Here is a 26,348-nt window from a genome sequence, read left to right on the forward strand (position 1 = left end):
TCTTTTTGGCGGAAACATGATATTATAATTTGTGCACAAATGTATCAGATTATTCTTGTCTGACCGGATTTTAGAAAAAGTCCGTTAATATTCCATGTAAACAACTTTTATAGATTCCTAGAAAATCGGAGTCTGGTATTTTACTAATCTGTATTTGCTCAATAGACTGGTCTCGGCGGGCACCCCCAAAGTCTTATGGATACCTGCCACTTCGGGCATCGGGTCGTCGGAGTTGGGACTTGTCGTCTGCTACTTAGAGACCTGTCCCCGGACCCAGAGGTCTGTGTGTTGGCTGTACCCTAAGTGTCGTCAACGATGGACTTTTTACCCCAATCATAAGCATAGACATCGCCATTTACTATCAGTTTGTTATAGGATATGTAACAATCGTCGCCATTGTCCCTATAGTGTTTTACATACTCTCCTAGCTTTCTGCGTGTCTCTCTCACTGACTGTGTATAATCGGGTGACACTCTGTATGTTTTGTTACCACGTAACTCATCTCTGGCAGCTTGATATACTCATTCCCTGTTTTTGTACGATGAAAACAACACTATGATAGGACGTGGTTTTCTATGTGAGCGCGCTCTATGTGAGTGTTACGTACTTCGGTCTCACTCATATGTAGTTCATTACACAAAAAGTGTTTTACTTTATCTTCTGAGCTTGACCACGTTTCATTTTTTTCTTCATCCTTAATTCAAAAGAATATGAGATTGTTTCTCCTTGACTTTGACTCTAATTTTTCGACCTTATCTGACAAAATCATGTTTTCATCCTCAAGTCTCTCAATAGTTTTCCACATGTTGTCTTGCTCAGAGCTGAATGTCTACTCCCATGATGTAATGTGCGCCCTACCTAAAGACACACACAGTGATATCTTCAGTTTGACGTACGTGTCACACTGTGATAGGTGTGAGAACCAATAACAAAATGGTCAGACGGCCGGAATGGTGGAGTATGACACCTTAACATAGGGGAATATCAGCCAACATATATACATTAATTGGTAGACGTAAAATTAAAACTGAACAATTAAACGGGTTTTTTTATCCAATAGACAAAATATCACATCCCATTAACAACCGCATAAAAAACACCATTAAGTGTTTCTACATTCCTTCATCCAGAAATGATGATATTCTCAAGCACGACCTTAAACCCAATTTCACCTCACCTCATCCAGAAATGGAAGCGATGGGGCAGCCTAATGGCTAAAGCTTCCGCTCGTCAAGCTAATGACCGGTGTGATTCCCAACATAAGGTACAATGTGTGAAGGCTTTTATGGGTGTCCCCGTCGTGATACTGCTGGAATATTGCAAAAAGCAGTATCACTACCTATACACACTCACTCTAATACAATCTGCAGGTTTACCTGAATCCCTGAATAAACTGTAAAGTGAACAAGCTGACTGCCGCTTTTGCAATAAATAGGACACACACCTTTGATAGTTGCATGTCAGCTCGCCTGGAGGTGACCCACAAAGTGCATTTAGTAAACATGCATTGTCGTGTTGAGTCCGACGCAAACTCTTCAGCCGATTCAAACCACTGCATGTGGTTGCATCAGGCAGTGTATTATAGTGCACACTTATAAACACATCCTTGGCTCTTATCATTTGGAATACGTACGTTTCGAAAAGTGGACAGTCGCAGGCAATGATGGACATATTCGCCTTCAGTACTACAACTGTGTTGCTGTGTGTGGCCGTGCTAGTTTTGTTATGGCTACTAACGCGGCGTCCCTCTGGGCTCCCTCCTGGTCCCCCTCTCCTCCCGTTTGTGGGGAATGTCCTCTCCATGGGCTCCGATCCCCGGATCACGTTAAAGAAACTCAGGCAACAATATGGGGACATCTTTAGTGTGTACATATTCAACACACCAGTCATCGTCCTCAACGGCTACAACGTCTTGCGAGACGCCATTGTAAAGAATGCCGACAACTTTTCTGACAGACCTCACTCACTGCTGAACGACTTCATTGCGCAAGGGAAAGGTAAGTGCAACATGTCACCACATGAACTGACGTACAACAGACAGTGCACAGCTGATGTTTTTGGTTGTTTACCCTGAACAATGACGTGGTCGGAGTTAGTGAGTAAATGAGTTTAGTTTTACGCCGCACTCAGCAATATTCCAGCTATATTGCGGCGGTCTGTAAATAATCGAGTCTGGACCAGACAATCCAGTGATCAACAGCATGAGCATAGATCTGCGCAATTGCAAACCGATGATATGTGTCAAGCAAGTCAGCGAGTCTGACCACCCGATCCCGTTAGTCGCGTCTTACGACAAGCATAGTCGCCTTTTGTGGCAAGCATGAGTTGCTGAAGACCTATTCTACCCCGGATCTTCACGGGTCCACGCGGTCGGAAATATTTCGAAGTAATACATAGTGTACGTTTTGCTGAAAGGTCACGTATATCGTACGGAAGTGCAAAGTTGTTAGCGTCTGATGTTCCTTGTACAACGTAGGCGATTCTGTTGATGTTGACGGATTCAGGACGTCACCCCCAAATGGTGCCAAACGGTTCAGGACGTGCCCACATCACTGTGTTCCTGCTGATGCGGTGGCTTCAGCCACGAGGCTACCCCACCGCCCCTAACGCAGGTTAGAAAATGCGCAACTGATGGTCATGTTGCGGGGTGGCCACTCTGTTTTCCAGTTCTGGAACTGTCAGATGTCTGGCGAGCCTGGTTGACATTTCATGTCTCATGACATGTGCAGCCGAACGTTCTGGTGATATGGCTTCTCGAATACCCCATCTGCCACATTCAAAACGCTGCCAAACTGAGCTGACTTGGATTAAATCGAAACAACATTATGCTGTGTAAACTGCTTCTGACAGCCAGTCCAGTTATGCCATCTGCTTCTCAGATTGAAAGTCAATCTCCGCTAACGATTTCTTCAGCAGCATCAAAAACGCAACGAAAACACCTTAACTAGATACAATCATCGAAAACTCCCTCTCCTGTATACCAAGGGGAGTTAGTCCGGGTACGTTTTAACTTTAACACTTCTGGAGCATGCTTATCAAGCAGCGTGGTTAAAGTTTCATTGTAGCACGTTGCTAACTCACAAACATGAGTTCAATCAAAAGCCTTGATTTCAGGATGTGATCCTTGAATTCTGAGGTGGATGTAGTTTTGATATTGCGGCATCTCATTTGCTGCATAATGAGTTGGGTTTTGTCGAAAATGACATCCACAGCAAGCAGAAAATGGTCAGACGGCTGCTTGTCAACTACAGCAATCTCCATGATCAAGTCTCATTCTGTTGTGTTATCACCATATGGCCATTCTGGTGGGTGGATTTTTATATCATTTGAACTGGACAATGGGCATGAAGAAGACGAATAAATGTCTTGCAATTGTCCCAGAGGTATCATCCAAGTGACTATTAAAGTTTCCTAGAATCATGAGCTGTCCTTTTTGAGCATTAACATTATCAAAACAACGTTCAAATTCATCAATAAACATAGGAGAAGACAGCATGTTAGTTTCAGATGGAGGAGGTCTGTAAATACACACTTATCTAACTGTTTCTTCGGGGAGAGTGACTATTACTTCCAACATCTCAAACGATTTGTAATCCTTTCTCTGGTTTGTAATATGTTGTACTCTCATACCTCCATGTGCAGAACAAGGACACCACGTCCTGCTGAATATGTCCGAGGAACATGCTTCAAACTATAACCAGGGGGTAATAGCTCTGCAGTCTTGGCTTCATCTCCGGTTGTTTCCGGCCAGGTTTCTGTTACAAACAACATGTCAACGTCTTCCTCAGTTTTGAAATCACAAATCTCTGGTGTTTTGTTCCTTACAGCAGATCTTGCATTCCACAGGCACGCTGAATAGTTGGACTTCCTAATTCGAGGATGCACTTGAATAAGATTAGTTGTTGTATTCCTACAGTATAGGGGTAGATATTGTTTTCGTTCACATACTCCAGTAACAACTTTCTTTTTTTTTAAATCCAATGCCTTTTCCACGCCTGGTTGGTTTCTTGTCTTGCATTGACGAGCATGATGTAACACTTCAGTTGCCAACTGAGAATCACGAGCATGTCTAAGTGATATCAATATTGTTCTCTGGAGTATGTAATTGGTCCCAGCATGCTGATTAGGTCACTGCGTTACCCACGTGAAGCCTATATTGTCTGCCGCTTGGGTTTAGCTTCTGCACTGACTAACCAAAATTTCGCATGGAGTAGTTGAGTGACATGTTTGCCAACCTATATCCACAGACCTGTATGCTGCAAGAAATTGTCTGAAAGGCCGGAGCATTTACATTGTATGTGTGTCCGGTCCGATGCACTACAAGCCAAAGAGAACAATACAAAATAAAAACAAGCTATAAATTGCCAACTGAAGGTAGATCACCTTACCAGAGACTATGGCGGCTTACCATACATTTGCTTCCTGCATGGATCCTAGCTGGATTTACACCATCCCTTCAGCAATTTCAACAAACCTAGTCATACATCAAAATGACACATATTCTAAAAAGGCATGTGACTCAAAATGTATCAGTCAGTTGAATTTCTATTACGAATTCGATAATATAAGTTGTATGCTCCTCTCGAGGGTAATGCGGTCTGATGTCCGCCTTTTTATAACAATGTCACCCTACACTGAAATATTTGTCCCTCTGTGATGGAAAAATCAATAGTCAAGCAGGACATACTTGATCTTGATTCTTTCATCACAAGGGATACAAAATGGAGGATCCTCACCTTTAAGCAAATGTACTAGTGCATATCTTAAATGACCAATGGGCGGTGGGGTAGCCTAGTCGTCAAAGCGTTCACTCGTCTCGCCGAAGGCCCGGGTTCGATTCCCCACATGGGTGCAATGTGTGAAGCCCATTTCTGGTGTTCCCAGCCATGATATTGCTGGAATATTGCTAACAGCGGTGTAATACTAAACTCACTCACTCATTCACTTAAATGACCAATACAACAACGTTGTATAATGACCTCCTCAAATCTGGACTGACAACCCAAGTAGGTATAACCAATAGTTGGTTTAATTTCATGCAGTTTATTGACAACTACTTGGGTATCCCACTTCTTTTGCAGCAACTGCAATTGTAAGTGGCTGTATCCTCAAAGGGGGTTAAAGTATCGTACAATTATTGTCCTCCTGAGAGGGTACGTAAAGCCAATTTAGCTCAACCATGCTTTTTCAGCGTAGAGTATTTGTTATTCTAAATTATGGCTAAATTTCCCTGCCATCGCCAGCGGCTGAGGGGATGGTGTAAATACAGATAGGGTCCATGCAGGTAGGAAAGGCACTGTAAGTCCCCATGGTCGTTAGTATGGTGATCCACCTTCAGTTGTTGGCGATCTATAGCCTGTTTCTATTATTATGTATTGTCCAAATAGTGCTATTAGTTTTAACTTCACATGCTAGTTTTAATTCCAACTGTGATAGTCTAGTTGTTTTACTGTCCTTTGACGACAGGTTTTATAATACTTCGAGTTATGCATAATATTCGAGACACCGGCATTCGACTCATCGGGATTTGACTGTATATACATATTCAAATTTGTTCTTGTCACGATATGCCTGAAACATTGCCAATGCGACGTTAGATATTAACTCACCCATGTCTTTTGCATTAGATCACGCACGTAACATGTAATGACTTTTAATCACTGTATGGGATAAGAAGTAGTGTCACAGTTTTGTTGAGTGCTTTAGCTGCAGCATTAGCTATCGTGTTACCAACTATACCAACATGGATGGGTAACCAACAAAAGACGATGTCGTATTGGCCAGTAGCAAGAACATTAAATAATGCAACAATATGAATTAAAAGTTGATGTTTATACTAGATGTTTTTAAAAGCCTGAAGGCTCGAAAGCGAGTCAGAAACTTATATATTATTTATATGTGAGATATGTATTAAACTATTTAAGAGCTGTTATTTCGTCGTATGGACCCATCTCATTATATTTTGCTGGTTTTACATTGTCGTCAGTGTTAGCTCAACATGTGGCCTCACTAATTGCCAAGAGGAGAAGAAAGAAGGCGGGAAGGAGCTATATTATCCAGCTCAATGCCAGCATCAGAAAGGAATGGTTTTAATCTTATTCCTTGAGAGAAGACTTTTTATTATACAGATCCCCAGAGAGAGGATTAAAAACACTGTTATAAGCAGGGTTGGATTCATTAGAGTAACCTTTTTAGACATATTGCATAATTTAATGCGACGATGTTTTAAAGATGGCACATAGGCCTGGCCTGTCAATAGGGGAAATGCGGAAAGATCCAAGACATAGTCTCAGTTAAAGGTTGCTTTTGCAGGCTGCACCATAGGCGATGGAGCAATAATCCAGTTTGGATTGTATAAGTGCTCGGGAGAGTTTGAGGAGGGTTTTCTTTGTATTAGAGACAACTTTCAGCAAATCAAGGCCCTCGGGCATTTTTTAAAGTATTTAACATGGGGTCGAATATGGGCTCATAAAAAATTAAACCTAAGAATTTCGCATCTTTTAATACTTTAATAGGTGTGTTATTTAACTATAACTCTGGAACTTTATGAGGTTTATATTTTCGGCAAAAATGGATACAAATGGTTTTTGACTTTGACAATTTAAATCCATTTTCCAAACACCATGTATTAATTTTATTTTAACACAATAGCAATTACATTTTCCCTAGTATGGTGATCTACCTTCAGTCGTTGGCGATCTATAGCCTATATTTATATTATGTATTGTCGAAATTGTGCTATTAGTTTTAACTTCACATGCAAGTTTTAAATTTGAACTGTGATAGTCTAATTATACTGTTCTTTGATGACAGGTTTTATAATATACACATATCCTTTATCAACGTCAAAATTTTTCTCGTCACGCTATGGCTGAAACATTGCCGATGTGACGTTACATATTAAATCACTCACTCAATTGTAATTACCTTTCAATAGTATACATCATCCTTCCACGACAAGAAATATTAAAATCATTCACAAAAAGTGATACATCAATTGAAGCATTTAAAACATTTGGCAAATTGTTGATAAATAAAACGACAAACAAAATACTGCCTTATGGGATACCCTGGTCCTAATTATAATGATCAGACTTTCCAGACGTCCAGATGTCATAAAATATATATTTAGAAGCGTCTCCAAACATTAGTCCGGTAAGTGCTTCAGGAGTTCTTAAAGGATGTTATCAGCTCCTGTAGCAGTATCGTGAGCCTGGTCAAGAGCATACGGAGTCCATGAATCGAAAATATTTTTTTGTATTCTTCTCCATTATCTGAATTGAAAATAATATATTCGTGATAATTTTTAAATTGAGGTACATAATCAGATGAAGAAGAATGTTTGGCCAGTGTTTATTTGCAATATTTGTTCTATTAGTTAATAATTGATTCCCATTTTTCAGATGGTGAATGCGGGGCGGTGGGGTAGCCTGATGGTTAAAGCGTTGGCTCGTTATGCCGAAGACCCGGGTTCGAATCCCTACATGGGCACATTGTGTGAAGCCTATTTCTGTGAAGCCTATTTCTGGTGTCCCCCGCCATGATATTGCTGGAATATTGCTAAAAGCGGTGTAATACTAAACTCACTCACTCACTCACTCACTTAAAAGGCCAATACAACAACGTTGTATAATGATCTCCTCAAATCTGGACTGACAACCCAAGTAGGTATAACCAATAGTTGATTTAATTTCAAGCAGTTTATTGACAACTACTTGGGTATCCCACTTCTTTTGCAGCAACTGCGATTTTAAGTGGCTGTATCCTCTAGGGGGTTAAAGTATCGTACAATTATTGTCCTCCTGTGAGGGTACGTAAGTCCCAAAACTTTCAAAGTCAATTTAGCCTTAAGCGTAAAACCAAAACTCAGTCAGTCAGTCAGTCAGATGGTGAATGCTAGATCAAGAGCCCTCACCTTTGATTTTCTGGATCAACCTCCATACCTTAGAAATTGGTGTACGTGCATTGATTTTTGATACATAGTTTCGCCAAGATTGACGTTTATTTTGTTTAAAGTCCGCCATGATTGGGCGTTTAAAATTTTATATTTGTTCAAATTATGGATCACAGGGTGGGGTGGATATAATGCTCAGCCTTTTCCGTGCCTTGAGAGACTGTTTGCAGTCAACATTAAACCATGGTTTGAGTACAAGAGAAATTGTAGAAGACTTTGGGATACACTCGTCAGATATGTTATTCTGTTCATCAGAAAAGCATTTTATAGCATCAGGAAAGTTAATGAAAAATTCAGGTTCAAGTTTGTCAGTGCAGAGATTTTCATTAAATCCAGTTGGCCTTTTTAAAATTCCATCTTGTCGATGGAGAAACATCAGCTTGATTCACGGCTTTTAGTATTGTTTGGAAATAGTCACTTCCAGAGAGGTCGTCGTGGACTGACCATTCAGATTTTATCAATAGGTTGGCGTCAGTAATTGACAAATCAAGAGCTGAATAAGTTCCTGTGCCAGGATGTAAATACGTATTTGAACCATCATTATAAATGCAAAAATCATTATTCTTTATGAAATCCTCCAGAATTTTGCCTTTAGCGTTTGTAGTTGCAGCACCCCAGAGTGGATTGTGCCCGTTTAAATCACCCATGATCATACACGTGTTAGGAAATTCATCATACAGAGCTTGAAGTTCCACGAGCTGAACAGTTGATAAAGTCGGAATGTACAAACAGTACAACTTAACTGCAACATGCAAAATAAGTCGTACAACAACAGCTTGGAGATTTGTTTTAAGTGTAATAGAGCTGCGGAGTACATGATTCCTTCCGAAAAATAATGATATGCATTAAATTGACGTAAGTCAAAACGACCCGTAGCAGAATGCTGACGGTCTAAAATCTTGGACTCACAGATGTAAATCATTCAAATTTGTCCTGAGTCCTCTTCAATTCCATTGTACTGGAGGTGAAGAAGTTGTCTCTTCGGGGTAACAGGAGATCGACCCCTCGCCTTCCTCGAGGGTGACAAGCTATGTGTCCCACCATGGTTTTGGCTTCAAGTGATCTAAACTTGTTGAAGAGTTGGACCTGGTTATTAGCCCCTTTGGGGTTTCTACCACTTTGATTCTTTTTATTTGTTTCAGGTCTAGATTTGAATTTGCTTTCTTCAGTTTGTTTCTCGTTTATGTCAGCTTAACAGTTTGGAACTGAATTGGTCTGAGATAAAGACGAGTCCTGATTGCAAGATGTTTTGAATGATTGTGAACTGGATGTCTGTTATGTAGGTTTCGGCAAATATCAAGCTGCAGGCGGAAGAGTTTGCCCACGTGTACTCTGTCTGGCAACCTACTGATTTACATGGAATAGACCCGGGAGGCGGAGTTGACATTTAGCAGAAGCGGCTGCGGCATAAGACGGGCCAGGATTTTCATGAGCCAGGACGAATTTATTTGCCTCTGAAAAGGTTATACTTAACCCGAGAGTTTTCAATGTTTCAATGTAGAACATTGATGAAGATGAAGGATGACTTCCAGAGCGGTCTACACAGGCTGACGGATTATTAGAGGTTTCTGTCTTCACATTTCTCACCACATCGGTGGCAGGCAGCTGGGTTATGGCATGATTTGGAGCCATGGCCGTATCTTTGGTAATCGTAACACCTAAGGGGATTAGGAATATAGGCATCTACCCTTAGGTGACAATAACCAGAGTGAGTCTGGGCGTGATGGAAGACAGAAAGTAAACAAGTATGTTTCATTTTCTCTTTCAAAAGTGAAACGTTTCACAGCGTGGAGTGTCCTGTGAGGAGTGACCTTGACAAGAACATTAGCCTGTGATTTTGCTAAAAGCAGGATTTGAGATTTTATTTTTTGTATTCAATAAGGAGAGATCCCGATCGTTGTTTTTTTAATTACTTTTATATCGTAAGACAAATCTTCTATACCCTTTGCAATGGCAAAATGGTTCAATTTCAGGGGGCTGTTGGTGTTGGTGGACAATATGACGGTCCTGGCGACATGTTGTTACGCGGGCTCGACCACTACGTGGACGGTCATCAGTGCTGTTGGCGGCGTTGCATCGCTGTCTAAGACGTCCTATCGTTCGTACGCTGCAATTGAAGTCATTAGCAATGACTCGAGCACGTTGATCAGCGTCTAGACGTCCAATGGCTTGTTGTCGTTGATCTCTCGTTAACCTAGCCATAGCTGTTGTGTTCGACTGAACGATTGCCATTCAAGCTGGCAATTTATGGCTGAATGCATGCATGATGCACGTGCATCTCGATTTTAATGTTGTGTTTGTGCAAACGTTTCCCTTTCCACAAACAAAAATATTTCAAACCTCAATCTCAAACAATACTTAATTGGGCAATACAGGCTATACGACCACGACTCATGTTTTCCTCAAACTTGACTTCCAGTGTATTTTTTAAAAAAGTAGGTTCAAATACTCCATTGATACTTAAATGTTATTTCCAATATTACGAAGTTTCCAATATTAGTCACGATATGGCTGAAATATTGCCGATGTGGCTTTAAATTTTAACTCACTCACTCAATCACTCTGTGGATCTCCAACAGACAATACCAAGGATACCTGGAGGGTATACCCAATCCTACAAGCACAGGACTTTAGGAAAGAAAACAAATCAATAATTTGTGCATTCGTCAAAAATTGATTAAAGGATACATTTCAAAATTCGAAATATGTGCACCTCCTAGGTAACGGGTAAGTGCTTGGTAACGCTAGCTCTTACCCTGTGTGGACTCAGGGCAGAATGTGTCCACAGCACCCCATTGCTGGTCGTGAGAGTATGACCACCCGGTCCCGTTAGTCGCCTCATACAACAAGCATGGGTTGGTTACTGAAGATCAATTCTAACCCGGGTCTTTACGGGTTCTCTACGTTGAAGCAGACGTGCCATCAACGCGGTATTAAACTATCTTTGGAGTATGTTACAAAACTTTATTCAAATGAGTCCAACCCTGCATGCAAATGTGTGTTTAATCCGCTATATGAGGATCTGTATGTTACAAAATCCTCACTTATTCCACCTCCCCGAATACGCATAAAATCATTCATTACTGCTGCTAACATTGAGCTGGAAAATATATCTCCTTTCCGCATGATTTCTTCTCCTCCTTGGCAATTAGTAAGGCCACAAGTCGACCTTACATTGGCCACGTTTAAAAATCAGAAACAAACGAATTACAGTTTTACAAGTATTATCAGCCCTCATCAAATCTGTGACGCCACTTTTTATACTATACAGTGATTTTACACTTGCCATTACATGTTACATCCGGGATCTAATGCAAAAGAAGTGGGACACCGAAGTAGGTATAATGCAATAAACCCAACTTTAGGCTGGGTTGTCTTCTTAGGCTGTCTGTCAAAAATTGCTAACGGCTGAAGAAATGGTGTGAATCCAACTTGGGTCCATGCAGGAAGCAATGTACTGTAAGTCCCCATGGTCCCTGGTATGGTGATCTACCTTCGGCTGTTGGCAATCTATAGCCCGTTTTTATTTTGTATCGTCTTCTATAATTGTACTGTTTTAGGCTTTTATTACTAGTTTTAACTTATTAATATCTGTGATAGCCTAGTTGTTTCACTGTCCTTCGTTGACACGTGCTTATAATGTAAATTTAATTATTAAAAATCTTGATTTAGTCATGATATGGCTGAAAATATTGCCGATGTGACATTAAATATTAACTGACACACGATATACCCATGACTATAAATTATAAGGTAGGATCCTTCGTGATGAAAGAATCACGGTCCAGCATGTCCAGCATAATTGTATTTATTATTCCATCACAAGGGATCTTTTTTAAGAAGGTTAATTCTCATTTGATTATTGCTTTCTTTTGAACTAAGATTGTTGGTAGTTGTATCTACAAAGGGGGGTAAAGAATTGTAAAATTATTGTTCTCCCGATACATTGAAAGTAAATCACCACTTTCTTATCTCGAAGAAAATATGTTATTTCAGATGGGTTTTTTCAGTTGGTATTTGTGAGCTGAAGTACTTCCTTTTACAGGTATAACTGGAACCTCTGGAGAACTCTGGCGCGAGCAAAGACGATTCGCCCTTAACACTTTCAGGGAGTTCGGAGCAGGCAGGAATACCATGGAGGACAAAATACACGAGGAAATCTCACAGTTTATCGAGGCCTTCGAGACAGAACGGGGACAAGGCTTCGACTGCACACATCTGGTGCACAACGCAGTGTCGAATGTCATCTGCTCTATTATTTTCGGCAAACGATTTGAATATACTGACCCGCTTTTTATTACATTTTTAAAAGCCATGGACGAAGCTTTGGCAAATATGGGCTCGGCTGGAGTAGTGAATGTGCTGCCTATTGTGCGCTTTCTGCCAGGAGATCTATTCAAATTTAAGATCACAATAAGAGTATATTTCAAATGAAATACAAATAAAGGGCATTCCTCGTACTTTGTTTCAGTGGAGAACCTGAAAAAGGCTATCGCAGACCTCTTTGTGGCCGGAACAGAAACAACAGCTACTACAATACGATGGACCATGGTCTACTTACTCCGCTACCCGGAAATACAGGAAAAGTGTTTTCAGGAGATCAAAGAAAACATTGGCCAGAGTAGACGTCCCTCCATGAAGGACAAGATCAACCTGCCCTACGTGGAGGCAACCATTTTGGAAGTCTTGAGACGAGCTGATATTGCCCCTACAGCTCTCCCACACACCGTTCCCCACGATGTCCAGTTCAGGGGCTACACGTTCCCAAAAGGTGTCTTGGTCATATTGATGCTTGATTCGGTCCTACAAGACCCGGATGTGGGGTGACCCAGACAACTTTCGACCTGACCGTTTCCTTTGACGACAATGGCAAGATAGTAAAGAAAGATGAGTTTATTCCATTCTCTCTGGGTGAGTTCAACACATTTTAATGTATCAATGAATTAAGACTTACTGTTTCCAATACTTTAATATACACATCGAGCTATGCCGGATACCATGCCATACGCCTTGATATCACTGTCAATGTCAACTGTCCCAATGATGCAATATCAACGAAATGTAACATTTACCTAACGTCGATCTCGTAAGAGTAGGTCTTGTATTTCCTGACACATTTCAATGCAGGAGATTTAAACCTAAACGTTTGAAATGTTTCAGGTCGAAGAGTGTGTCTGGGCGAGTCCATGGCCCGGATGGAGTTGTTCCTCTTCCTGACCACCATGATCCAGAGGTTCAAGTTTGTCCCGGTGGATGGTCAGATGCCTTCTTCGAATGGAATCATCGGCTTAAGCCATTCTCCAAGACCATTCATCATGAAAGCCATTTCCAGAGTTTAATCATTTTATGTGAGTGAGTGGGTAGCAACTATCCAGCAAGATACTGAGGGTGTTTAACTATAAATGATCCTGAGATTTTTCCGTAGTTATTGATCTTGTATTGTCATCAGTCATGTCCTAGCTACATTATAAGTGGTAGCATTATGCTGAGGGGTATACAGGGTGTTATGCGTCCTTTCCTTAGGTTTTTTAGAAAAAAACTAACATGGCTCGGTGGATAAACTTCCTGGCGCTTAACCTGGTATCTCCGCCATCACTCTTTCCAAAAGTTGTCTTTTGGTTTCAGTCCTAGGTTTGGGAATTCCCAGGAAAATGTTTAGAAAAATCCAAGCAAACACATTTTCTATTAGAGATATGGGATGCGATAGGAATATACATTTGCCAAACACAATGTCACCAAAATGACACCTTTCGAAAAGAGATAGAGGAGATACTGCAGGTTTCATGCTGGAAGACGTCTGCCATGTAAACCCGCCCTAGTTTGTCAATGGGGAAATACATTTGCTATTGCTTTGGTAGTGGCTGCGCCTTTCCAGCTAGCTTCCGGATGATACATGAATCTTTCTTCGGGCATATACAATTGTCTGCATATCTATTGCAGAGGAATATGTATCGTAGGCACCAGGCGAAACAATCTTGGTCGTACAGGTTCTCTTTTAATTGCAATGCAGTAGGGAATCTCGATTTTTTTCTAGAACCTCTAGTGGGGACAATCTGCCGGGGGTCCTGTTGTAGGAATGTATTTGTTTTTCCAGAGAATACATTTCTTGCTGATAACGCAGTGGTCTATGGCGCCACACTTGCAAGTAGACTTGTCTGGTTTGGATAGGGTAGGTAGTTCCGATATAGCAGCGAGGCAGTCGGTGCATTGGTTTTATCTGCCCTTTGTTTCTCGGCGATTGGCGAGAACGATTCGGAGTTTGCCTGTGCAAGGTCGGAATTGGTTTGGTGGGTATATGTAGACAAAATCTACCGCAGCAAATAGAGTTCGAGAATCTGTCTAGGAATCTGGTATCGCTTCAGAGAATGTGTGTCCCGGTTGCTCTAGGGTTTGTTTCTCTCTTGTCGGAAAGAAATAGATTGGGAAAGTCAACTAGCAGGGTCTCAAGACCTCTGCCTAGTCGGAAGTTGTCTATGTGTGTGTGTGTCTCTGTTTGTGTCTCGGGTCTGTTTTGAGCTGTCCCGTTTCAAGATATATCTGGCTCATGATATATGTTTCTCTTCTTCTTCGCCTTCGAAGAGACATATTGCCAGATCAGATCTCGGCATAGGCTTCTCGCGATAGCTTGTTTCCTGGCATTGTTGTATCGGTTTGTTCTATATCCATACACCTGCATATCTCTAATTTGGGTTCACTTCGATCGGGGGTATGTGTGTGGAGTGGGGGCGAGTTGTAGGTGGGTAGCTTTCTAGTCCGTTTGGAGACTCCTAGAGGCAGGAGGTGCACCTCCACTGGGATTCCCCACTACTATACTACTCCAAAACACAGAACACAAAATGTAGTCCAACACACAGAAATGTAGTCGAAAACGAGTGGGCTCTGTACTGTCCTTGTGTAAGCTACTTTTGTCTTCTGTTGCCGTGATGCTGTATGTTGTCGTGATGCTGTATGTTGTCGTATGTTGTTGTATTTTCTGTATATGGAGAAAGGAGGACCTAAAGTAGTCGAAAAGGGCCTCCACAGACTTTTTTCCCATTGCCTTATTATTGGGTGCACCTCCGCAGGGGTGTTTTCCCCATTGCTATACTACTCATTGTCATTTGTTCGAGTTCACATGACCCATTCAGAGAAGGACATTCTTACATGAGGTAATATAATGATCTAAATAATGATGCACATACCAACCTGCACATTGGTGCCAGAGCGAAAGAAGGTTTTTGTCTAGTAATGTTACTGAAAGCCCAGTTCGCCGTTCCGGTCCCTTGATCTAAGAAACCATATGACTTATGAAAGTGAAATAGTTGTTTCCACCACTGTTGGTACTTTTTTTTTAGCCGCCTCAGCAGTTAAAGTGAGAACAATATTTATGGCAGCTGCTCAATACTCTTGCATGACCTCAAAATGCATTAGCATTTTGCTTGTAAACATCTCGGAAATCGTCAGATAAAGTCGGAATGTACAAACAGTACAACTTAACTGCAACATGCAAAATAAGTCGTACAACAACAGCTTGGAGATTTGTTTTAAGTGTAATAGAGCTGCGGAGTACATGATTCCTTCCGAAAAATGGAGGTGAAGAAGTTGTCTCTTCGGGGTAACAGGAGATCGACCCCTCGCCTTCCTCGAGGGTGACAAGCTATGTGTCCAACCATGGTTTTGGCTTAAAGTGATCTAAACTTGTTGAAGAGTTGGACCTGGTTATTAGCCCCTTTGGGGTTTCTACCACTTTGATTCTTTTTATTTGTTTCAGGTCTAGATTTGAATTTGCTTTTTTCAGTTTGTTTCTCGTTTATGTCAGCTTAACAGTTTGGAACTGAATTGGTCTGAGATAAAGACGAGTCCTGATTGCAAGATGTTTTGAATGATTGTGAACTGGATGTCTGTTATGTAGGTTTCGGCAGATATCAAGCTGCAGGCGGAAGAGTTTGCCCACGTGTACTCTGTCTGGCAACCTACTGATTTACATGGAATAGACCCGGGAGGCGGAGTTGACATTTAGCAGAAGCGGCTGCGCATAAGACGGGCCAGGATTTTCATGAGCCAGGACGAATTTATTTGCCTCTGAAAAGGTTATACTTAACCCGAGAGTTTTCAATGTTTCAATGTAGAACATTGATGAAGATGAAGGATGACTTCCAGAGCGGTCTACACAGGCTGACGGATTATTAGAGGTTTCTGTCTTCACATTTCTCACCACATCGGTGGCAGGCAGCTGGGTTATGGCATGATTTGGAGCCATGGCCGTATCTTTGGTAATCGTAACACCTAAGGGGATTAGGAATATAGGCATCTACCCTTAGGTGACAATAACCAGAGTGAGTCTGGGCGTGATGGAAGACAGAAAGTAAACAAGTATGTGTTGCTTTTTAGAGTTTCATTTTCTCTTTCAAAAGTGAAACGTTTCACAGCGTGGGAGTGTCCTGTGAGGAGTGACCTTGACAAGAACATTAGCCTGTGATTTTGCTGAAAGCAGGATTTGAGATTTTATTTTTTGTATTCAATAAGGAGAGTTCCCGATCTTTGTTTTTGTAATCACTTTTATATCGTAAGACAAATCTTCTATACCCTTTGCAATGGCAAAATGGTTCAATTTCAGGGGGCTGTTGGTGTTGGTGGACAATATGACGGTCCTGGCGACATGTTGTTACGCGGGCTCGACCACTACGTGGACGGTCATCAGTGCTGTTGGCGGCGTTGCATCGCTGTCTAAGACGTCCTATCGTTCGTCCGCTGCAATTGAAGTCATTAGCAATGACTCGAGCACGTTGATCAGCGTCTAGACGTCCAATGGCTTGTTGTCGTTGATCTCTCGTTAACCTAGCCATAGCTGTTGTGTTCGACTGAACGATTGCCATTCAAGCTGGCAATTTATGGCTGAATGCATGCATGATGCACGTGCATCTCGATTTTAATGTTGTTTGTGCAAACGTTTCCCTTTCCACAAACAAAAATATTTCAAACCTCAATCTCAAACAATACTTAATTGGGCAATACAGGCTATACGACCACGACTCATGTTTTCCTCAAACTTGACTTCCAGTGTATTTTTTAAAAAAGTAGGTTCAAATACTCCATTGATACTTAAATGTTATTTCCAATATTACGAAGTTTCCAATATTATTCACGATATGGCTGAAATATTGCCGATGTGGCTTTAAATTTTAACTCACTCACTCACTCTGTGGATCTCCAACAGACAATACCAAGGATACCTGAAGGGTATACCCAATCCTACTAGCATAGGACTTTAGGAAAGAAAACAAATCAATAATTTGTGCATTCGTCAAAAATTGATTAAAGGATACATTTCAAAATTCCAAATATGTGCACCTCCTAGGTAACGGGTAAGTGCTTGGTAACGCTAGCTCTTACCCTGTGTGGACTCAGGGCAGAATGTGTCCACAGCACCCCATTGCTGGTCGTGAGAGTATGACCACCCGGTCCCGTTAGTCGCCTCATACAACAAGCATGGGTTGGTTACTGAAGATCAATTCTAACCCGGGTCTTTACGGGTTCTCTACGTTGAAGCAGACGTGCCATCAACGCGGTATTAAACTATCTTTGGAGTATGTTACAAAACTTTATTCAAATGAGTCCAACCCTGCATGCAAATGTGTGTTTAATCCGCTATATGAGGATCTGTATGTTACAAAATCCTCACTTATTCCACCTCCCCGAATACGCATAAAATCATTCATTACTGCTGCTAACATTGAGCTGGAAAATATATCTCCTTTCCGCATGATTTCTTCTCCTCCTTGGCAATTAGTAAGGCCACAAGTCGACCTTACATTGGCCACGTTTAAAAATCAGAAACAAACGAATTACAGTTTTTACAAGTATTATCAGCCCTCATCAAATCTGTGACGCCACTTTTTATACTATACAGTGATTTTACACTTGCCATTACATGTTACATCCGGGATCTAATGCAAAAGAAGTGGGACACCGAAGTAGGTATAAATGCAATAAACCCAACTTTAGGCTGGGTTGTCTTCTTAGGCTGTCTGTCAAAAATTGCTAACGGCTGAAGAGATGGTGTGAATCCAACTTGGGTCCATGCAGGAAGCAAATGTTCTGTAAGTCCCAATGGTCCCTGGTATGGTGATCTACCTTCGGCTGTTGGCAATCTATAGCCCGTTTTTATTTTGTATCGTCTTCTATAATTATACTGTTTTAGGCTTTTATTACTAGTTTTAACTTATTAATATCTGTGTTGTTTCACTGTCCTTCGTTGACACGTGCTTATAATGTAAATTTAATTATTAAAAATCTTGATTTAGTCATGATATGGCTGAAAATATTGCCGATGTGACATAAAATATTAACTCACACACGATATACCCATGACTATAAATTATAAGGTAGGATCCTTCGTGATGAAAGAATCACGGTCCAGCATGTCCAGCATAATTGTATTTATTATTCCATCACAAGGGATCTTTTTTAAGAAGGTTAATTCTCATTTGATTATTGCTTTCTTTTGAACTAAGATTGTTGGTAGTTGTATCTACAAAGGGGGGTAAAGAATTGTAAAATTATTGTTCTCCCGATACATTCAAAGTAAATCACCACTTTCTTATCTCGAAGAAAATATGTTATTTCAGATGGGTTTTTTCAGTTGGTATTTGTGAGCTGAAGTACTTCCTTTACAGGTATAACTGGAACCTCTGGAGAACTCTGGCGCGAGCAAAGATGATTCGCCCTTAACACTCTCAGGGAGTTCGGAGCAGGCAGGAATACCATGGAGGACAAAATACACGAGGAAATCTCACAGTTTATCGAGGCCTTCGAGACAGAACGGGGACAAGGCTTCGACTGCACACATCTGGTGCACAACGCAGTGTCGAATGTCATCTGCTCTATTATTTTCGGCAAACGATTTGAATATACTGACCCGCTTTTTATTACATTTTTAAAAGCCATGGACGAAGCTTTGGCAAATATGGGCTCGGCTGGAGTAGTGAATGTGCTTCCTATTGTGCGCTTTTTGCCAGGAGATCTATTCAAATTTAAGATCACAATGCAGAATGTCAAGAAAGTCGAATCACTGTTAATAGACCCTATGACAGAGGAACACGTGAAGAATCACGACGATGACAATGTGGACGACTTCATCCACGCCTACATCAAGGAAATGAGACTTATGCAAAGTTTAAAGAAGAGGACACGACCTTAGACTGTAAGCATACTGAACCAAGTTAAGTAGTTGTATGTAATAGATTTTCTAACTCCATTTTGCCTTTCGTTTGGCCATGGGACGACAAACAACTATGGTCATAAGGAAGTGCAAGTGGTGATGCACTTTCAAAACTTTCATTATTATCATATCAACATTGATTGACTCCGATATATCTCCCAATTTTGTGTTCAATCGTAAATTACATTGAAGTTCCACAACTTTTTTAAGAGTATATTTCAAATGAAATACAAATAAAAGGCATTCCTCGTACTTTGTTTCAGTGGAGAACCTGAAAAAGGCTATCGCAGACCTCTTTGTGGCCGGAACAGAAACAACAGCTACTACAATACGATGGACCATGGTCTACTTACTCCGCTACCCGGAAATACAGGAAAAGTGTTTTCAGGAGATCAAAGAAAACATTGGCCAGAGTAGACGTCCCTCCATGAAGGACAAGATCAACCTGCCCTACGTGGAGGCAACCATTTTGGAAGTCTTGAGACGAGCTGATATCGCCCCTACAGCTCTCCCACACACCGCTCCCCCTCGATGTCCAGTTCAGGGGCTACACGTTCCCAAAAGGTGTCTTGGTCATATTGATGCTTGATTCCGTCCTACAAGACCCGGATGTGTGGGGTGACCCAGACAACTTTCGACCTGACCGTTTCCTTGACGACAATGGCAAGATAGTAAAGAAAGATGAGTTTATTCCATTCTCTCTGGGTGAGTTCAACACATTTTAATGTATCAATGAATTAAGACTTACTGTTTCCAATACTTTAATATACACATCGAGCTATGCCGGATACCATGCCATACGCCTTGATATCACTGTCAATGTCAACTGTCCCAATGATGCAATATCAACGAAATGTAACATTTACCTAACGTCGATCTCGTAAGAGTAGGTCTTGTATTTCCTGACACATTTCAATGCAGGAGATTTAAACCTAAACGTTTGAAATGTTTCAGGTCGAAGAGTGTGTCTGGGCGAGCCATGGCCCGGATGGAGTTGTTCCTCTTCCTGACCACCATGATCCAGAGGTTCAAGTTTGTCCCGGTGGATGGTCAGATGCCTTCTTCGAATGGAATCATCGGCTTAAGCCATTCTCCAAGACCATTCATCATGAAAGCCATTTCCAGAGTTTAATCATTTTATGTGAGTGAGTGGGTAGCAACTATCCAGCAAGATATTGAGGGTGTTTAACTATAAATGATCCTGAGATTTTTCCGTAGTTATTGATCTTGTATTGTCATCAGTCATGTCCTAGCTACATTATAAGTGGTAGCATTATGCTGAGGGGTATACAGGGTGTTATGCGTCCTTTCCTTAGGTTTTTTAGAAAAAAACTAACATGGCTCGGTGGATAAACTTCCTGCGCTAACCTGGTATCTCCTCTATCACTCTTTCCAAAAGTTGTCGTTTTGGTTCCAGTCCTAGGTTTGGGAATTCCCAGGAAAATGTTTAGAAAAATCCAAGCAAACACATTTTTCTATTAGAGATATGGGATGCGATAGGAATATACATTTGCCAAACACAATGTCACCAAAATGACACCTTTCGAAAAAGAGATAGAGGAGATACGAGGTTTGCGCGGGAAGACGTCTGCCATGTAAACCTGCCTTAGTTTGGCAATGGGGAAATACATTTGCTATTGCTTGGTAGTGGCTGCTCCTTTCCAGCTAGCTTCCGGATGATACATGAATCTTTCTTCGGGCATATACAATTGTCTGCATATCTATTGCAGAGGAATATGTATCGTAGGCACCAGGCGAAACAATCTTGGTCGTACAGGTTCTCTTTTAATTGCAATGCAGTAGGGAATCTCGATTTCTTTCTAGAACCTCTAGTGGGGACAATCTGCCGGGGGTCCTGTTGTAGGAATGTATTTGTTTTTCCAGAGAATACATTTCTTGCTGATAACACAGTGGTCTATGGCGCCACACTTGCAAGCAGAGTTGTCTGGTTTGGATAGGGTAGGTAGTTCCGATATAGCAGCGAGGCAGTCGGTGCATTGGCTTTATCTGCCCTTTGTTTCTCGGCGGTTGGCGAGAACGATTCGGAGTTTGCCTGTGCAAGGTCGGAATTGGTTTGGTGGGTATATGTAGACAAAATCTACCGCAGCAAATAGAGTTCGAGAATCTGTCTAGGAATCTGGTATCGCTCGTAGAATGTGTGTCCCGGTTGCTCTAGGGTTTGTTTCTCTTTGTCGGAAAGGAATAGATTGGGAAACTCAACTAGCAGGGTCTCGAAGACCTCTGCCTAGTCGGAAGTTGTCTCTGTGTGTGTGTGTGTCTCTGTTTGTGTCTCGGGGTCTGTTTTGGAGCTGTCCCGGTTTCGCATATATCTGGCTTGCGATATATGTTTCTCTTCTTCTTCGCCTTCCGAAGAGACATATTGCCAGATCAGATCTTGGCATAGGCTTCTCGCGATAGCTTGTTTCCTGGCATTGTTGTATCGGTTTGTTCTATATCCATACACCTGCATATCTCTAATTTGGGTGCACTTCGATCGGGGGTATGTGTGTGAAGTGGGGGCGAGTTGTAGGTGGGTAGCTTTCTAGTCCGTTTGGAGACTCCTAGAGGCAGGAGGTGCACCTCCACTGGGTTTCCCCATTACTATACTACTCCAAAACACAGAACACAAAATGTAGTCCAACACACAGAAATGTAGTCGAAACCGAGTGGGCTCGTACTGTCCTTGCGTAAGCTACTTTTTGTCTTCTGTTGCCATATGCTGTATGTTGCCGTATGCTGTATGTTGCCGTATGTTGTTGTATTTTCTGTATACGGAGAAAGGAGGACCTAAAGTAGTCGAAAAGGGCCTCCACAGACTTTTTTCCCATTGCCTTATTATTGGGTGCACCTCCGCAGGGGTGTTTTCCCCATTGCTATACTACTCATGGTAATTTGTTCGAGTTCACATGACCCATTCAGAGATGGACATTCTTACATGAGGTCATATAATGATCTAAATAATGACGCACATACCAACCTGCACATTGGTGCCAGAGCGAAAGAAGGTTTTTGTCTAGTAATGTTACTGAAAGCCCAGTTCGCCGTTCCGGTCCCTTGATCTAAGAAACCATATGACTTATGAAAGTGAAATAGTTGTTTCCCCTACTGTTGGTACTTTTTTTTTAGCCGCCTCAGCAGTTAAAGTGAGAACAATATTTATGGCAGCTGCTCAATACTTCTTGCATGACCTCAAAATGCATAAGCATTTTGCGTGTAAACATCTCGGAAATCGTCAGAATGGGGAAAAAGTGATTGTGCTGACGACGACATTTCTTTTATGTATATAATTTTGATTTTGCTATGTCTTTTGTGATTCAATATTATAAATGCTCTGGTATTGGAAATATTTTCTCCTAAGACAGATCATCTGTAGTTTGATGAATCTATATGATCCCGGGAAGACTTCGGTATTGGTACACCAATGGCATGACGCCAGGAAGGGGGCAAGTGCCCTGTTGTCCAAATATGATAAAAAATGTTCAAAAGTGTATCAAAACAACTGTTGGGTAAATGCCCCAGGAGCTGATAGTGGATACTGTTGGCTCCTGTTGCTGTATCATGAGTGAGTGAGTTAAGTGTTACGCCACACTCAGCAATATTCCAGCAATATATATGTCATGAGTGAGTGAGTGAGTTTTACGCCACTGTTAGCAATATGACAGCAATATCACGGCGGGGACACCAGAAATGGACTTTACACATTGTAACCACGTGGGGAATCGAACCCGGGTCTTCGGCGTAACGAGCGAACACTTTAACCACAATGCTACACACACACACACACACACACACACACACACACACACACGAAGATAATAAGAGATACAAGCATTCAAACAGACAAACGTGTGAATGTATTTAGCATGCCCCAGAGTATAATGAGCGTGTTGGTTGATGTTTGATGGGGTCAAATCGACAGGTTTTGTCAACAAGCGAAGAAGCAGGTATAAAATCGGGTGTGAGGTTGTTTGTGTTGATGTGGAGTCATCCCATAGATATCTTCCTTACCTTGTCAGCTTACTGAAGGGAGTAACCTTTGGTCATGTGTACAAGGCGTATGACTTCGGATCAGAAGGTCCGTGGTTCGAATCCCAGCACGGTACATTGGCGCCCAACGAGCACATTCATATTAAATCAGAGCTAAATAAGTGTCAGTACCCTGCTATTTGGCCCAGGACATGCCTTCTGTTGAGGCACGACACTCTTAATTTTATGGCCGCTGCACTGACATTGTCGATAACCTTGCTCTGTGGAGATGTTGAAAGCAACCCAGCTACCTGGGGGGACGGTATTTTCCAAGTAACACCAACAGCGGCAGAGTACAAACCAGACTGTCAGCGAGGAACGTTACACGTCATTGTTTGACAGGTGACCGTGAACAGGCAGATCAGGGTATATTAGAAATGGCCGATATCTCGAAAACGTTGAAGACAATGGTGAGATATTGGCTATGAACTTGAAATTTGTTTGTCAAAGATTACGATGACAAACTTAAGAGTAAGAAGCCACTAACGGGGTCGGGTGGTCAGGCTTGCTGACTTGGTTGACACGTGTCATCGGTTCCCAATTGCGCAGATCTATGCTCATGCTGTTGATCACTGGATTGTCTGGTCCAGACTCGATTATTTACTGACCGCCGCCATATAGCTGGAATTTTGCTGAGTGCGGCGTAAAACTCAACTCACTCACTCACTTTCCTACATTTCTAACAGTCAGTAACCCATTTTACGTTCCACCCCCCATCAAGGTGGCTTTATTGTCCGTTTGACTTCATTTGAGACCGATGAATTGCTCACTAACACAAAATCTAATACATGCAACAAAATCAAACTTTGCACAGTCACTTGAAATCGACGGACCAACTCTGATGATTTGTGTCATAATTTTGGACACCCGAATAAAACAGTTGTTTCACAAACGATCATTTTGTTGTTGTCACTTTTCGCTGTTTCTTACGAGGGAGGACCATTTGCTGGTAGAACAGCCAGGTATGCGAGTTGTATGTGTGAAATTAAAATTTCACTGCATACGTTTGTTGATTACCTGACTGTTCTACCTGGTTCAAATGAAGTCAAACGCACTATAGTTCTCATCATTGTGCTCTGAGAAATGTTCCAGAATGTCACTGACCCAATTCAGTTGTTTTCAGGTGAACTGAATGCTATAGCTACTGCAATCATTCCTATGTCCTCTAGGCACTCTTGAAGAGCCACCTCCTCATGGTGGGTGCTGGGTAACGCTAATTGCTCTTCAACCCGCGTGTGGACCCGGGGTATGTGAGCACCCCATTGCTGGCCGTAAAACCGATTTGGGCAACTTGTTTGCCATGGGTTGCGCCCCTGTGTCGGTGGAGGATGGGAGTCTGGCGGTTGAACCGTGTTCCTATTGCCCCCCACAGCACTTCGCCCCTTACTTCACCTAGACGGGTGGTAGAATTGGCCCGATTCTGTCAATCGGCTGGTCACGCCAAGCGCTGTGCATTGTGATTATACTGGGCTTTGGTTATTTTGATTATCAGTGTACAAATAATCATTATATTTAATTGCCTTTGCCAGAAGGCAGTGGCTCATGGGCCAATCTGGTGATAATGACCTCCAAATGATGTATATCTCCAATTTCTTGTCATGGGCCGAGCCAGCCGGACACCTAAATTGGTAGATAAATGCAGCTGTTTGTGTCGTCTCCTTGGAGTATAACACCCCTGTATCCCTGGTGTCGGCATTTTGGATAGCCGGTGCTCTCTGACACTGTCCTTGTTGACACTTCGTAGTGGGTGCCGAATCAACTTCCTTTCAAAATGTATCAAATACAAGCTGGTTTATCTGGAAATGAAAAAGAGGCGTCCACATGAAATAGATCACTCTGATGAACATTCTGCAAACGTCGAATCATGGGCTCGTTTCCTGGTTATTGAAGCTACGGATTTTCTTCCGATTAAGCTAAACCCATTTGCTATTTCGTAACTGATCTCTGGGATTTGTAGCGAGGTTAGAAATGTCACTAGTTTCCGTACTGGTTCACTTATGGTGGAATGTGCACGGAGACAACAATCTCTCAATTTGTTCTCTCAATTAAAACATTTGCAAATGTTGAGATTGCTGTGTCTGTGCACAGAACTCTAAATACTTGTCGTGGTATCATACGTGACCGGGCTCGGTCTGTATGATATGAGTGAAGAGGACATTGCTGAAGAGCTTGTAGACCAAGATGTCACATTCAAGAAAGAGGGCATGGTAACAAAGGCAAATAAGTATCTCTTCCCTCCCGCAGTCGATCAAAGCAGGATACTTTAGCATCGGGGTGGCTGTGTATGTCCCCAATGTTTTAAGTGTAAACATTTCAGTCACGGGTCACACTCATGTTGAAACTCTGTGTACCGCCATCAGGGGACCGACTGTGAAAGAGACTACAAATGTGCAAACTGTGACGGCCCGCATTCTGCTTCGTCCAGGTCCTGCCCTGTGTATCAGAGGGAAGCAAAAATCTTATCTTGATGCGAAAAAGATCTTCACAAATCAGTCCTCAACTCTTCTGAATGTTACATATTCTGCTGCAGTCACCCGCACTGTAGCAATCTCCTATACTGCATATCAGACTGACTTGACAAGTCAGAAAAAACTACAACATCAAACACTCAATCTCCTCGACCTACTTCACCATTCACTCGGTCTACGTCTAGATCCCAGACAGAAGATATTCCGACCGTTAAACCACCACAGCTATCTACATCAAAACCCATCACAAGGGATAAATATTTCAGTGTCAAAACGGTTAAAGATCCTCTTAACAAAGTTAATTATCATTTTCTTATGAGTTTTTAAAAGAAATTGAACTGATTGATAATTTTTGATAGGGATAATTTGTAGATAGATATTTTTAATGATCGGAAGTTTAAACAAGTAACCTTTGTTAATGGCTGTACCCTCAAGGGAGGTTGAACTATTGTAAAATGATTGTCCTCCTAAGAGCGTACGTTAGTCCCGAGACTTTAAAGGTAAATTTAAACTTACCAGGAGTTTAAGCGTAGTATTTTTATTTTTATTATAGCTAAATTTGACTACAAATGAGGGGATGATGTAAATCCAGCTATGGTCCATGTAGGTAGCAAAGGCACTGTAAGTCCCCCTGATCCCTAGTTTGGTAATCTACCTTCAGTCGTTGGCGATATAAACCCCGCGTTTTATATGGTGTTGC

General features: G+C 41.7%; 1 protein-coding gene and 1 long non-coding RNA gene across 2 annotated transcripts; both read left to right on the forward strand.

The window, feature by feature from the left end:
- Positions 1 to 1,481: 1,481 nt before the first annotated feature.
- LOC124292097 (cytochrome P450 2J6-like) lies at positions 1,482 to 12,388 on the forward strand. Its single transcript, XM_046729135.1, has 2 exons — positions 1,482 to 1,997; positions 12,000 to 12,388. The coding sequence occupies exons 1-2, from the start codon at positions 1,661 to 1,663 to the stop codon at positions 12,386 to 12,388; spliced, it is 726 nt and encodes a 241-aa protein (XP_046585091.1). The 5' UTR covers positions 1,482 to 1,660.
- A 423-nt stretch (positions 12,389 to 12,811) lies between these two features.
- LOC124292113 lies at positions 12,812 to 13,370 on the forward strand. Its single transcript, XR_006902360.1, has 2 exons — positions 12,812 to 12,865; positions 13,115 to 13,370. It is a non-coding gene; the product is annotated as an uncharacterized LOC124292113 (long non-coding RNA).
- The last annotated feature ends 12,978 nt before the right edge of the window (positions 13,371 to 26,348 follow it).

This window comes from Haliotis rubra, unplaced genomic scaffold (assembly GCF_003918875.1).
Source record: "Haliotis rubra isolate DU_JTF1 unplaced genomic scaffold, ASM391887v1 Scf507, whole genome shotgun sequence".
NCBI classification, from domain to species: Eukaryota; Metazoa; Mollusca; class Gastropoda; order Lepetellida; family Haliotidae; genus Haliotis; species Haliotis rubra.

What these genes read in the sequence shown, in the direction of transcription:
- LOC124292097 (XM_046729135.1), top strand. Translation starts at nt 1,661, where the DNA reads ATGATGGACATATTCGCCTTCAGTACTACAACTGTGTTGCTGTGTGTG. An exon ending in CTTCATTGCGCAAGGGAAAG is followed by an intron (nt 1,998 to 11,999) that starts GTAAGTGCAACA and finishes TTCCTTTTACAG; the next exon opens with GTATAACTGGAACCTCTGGA.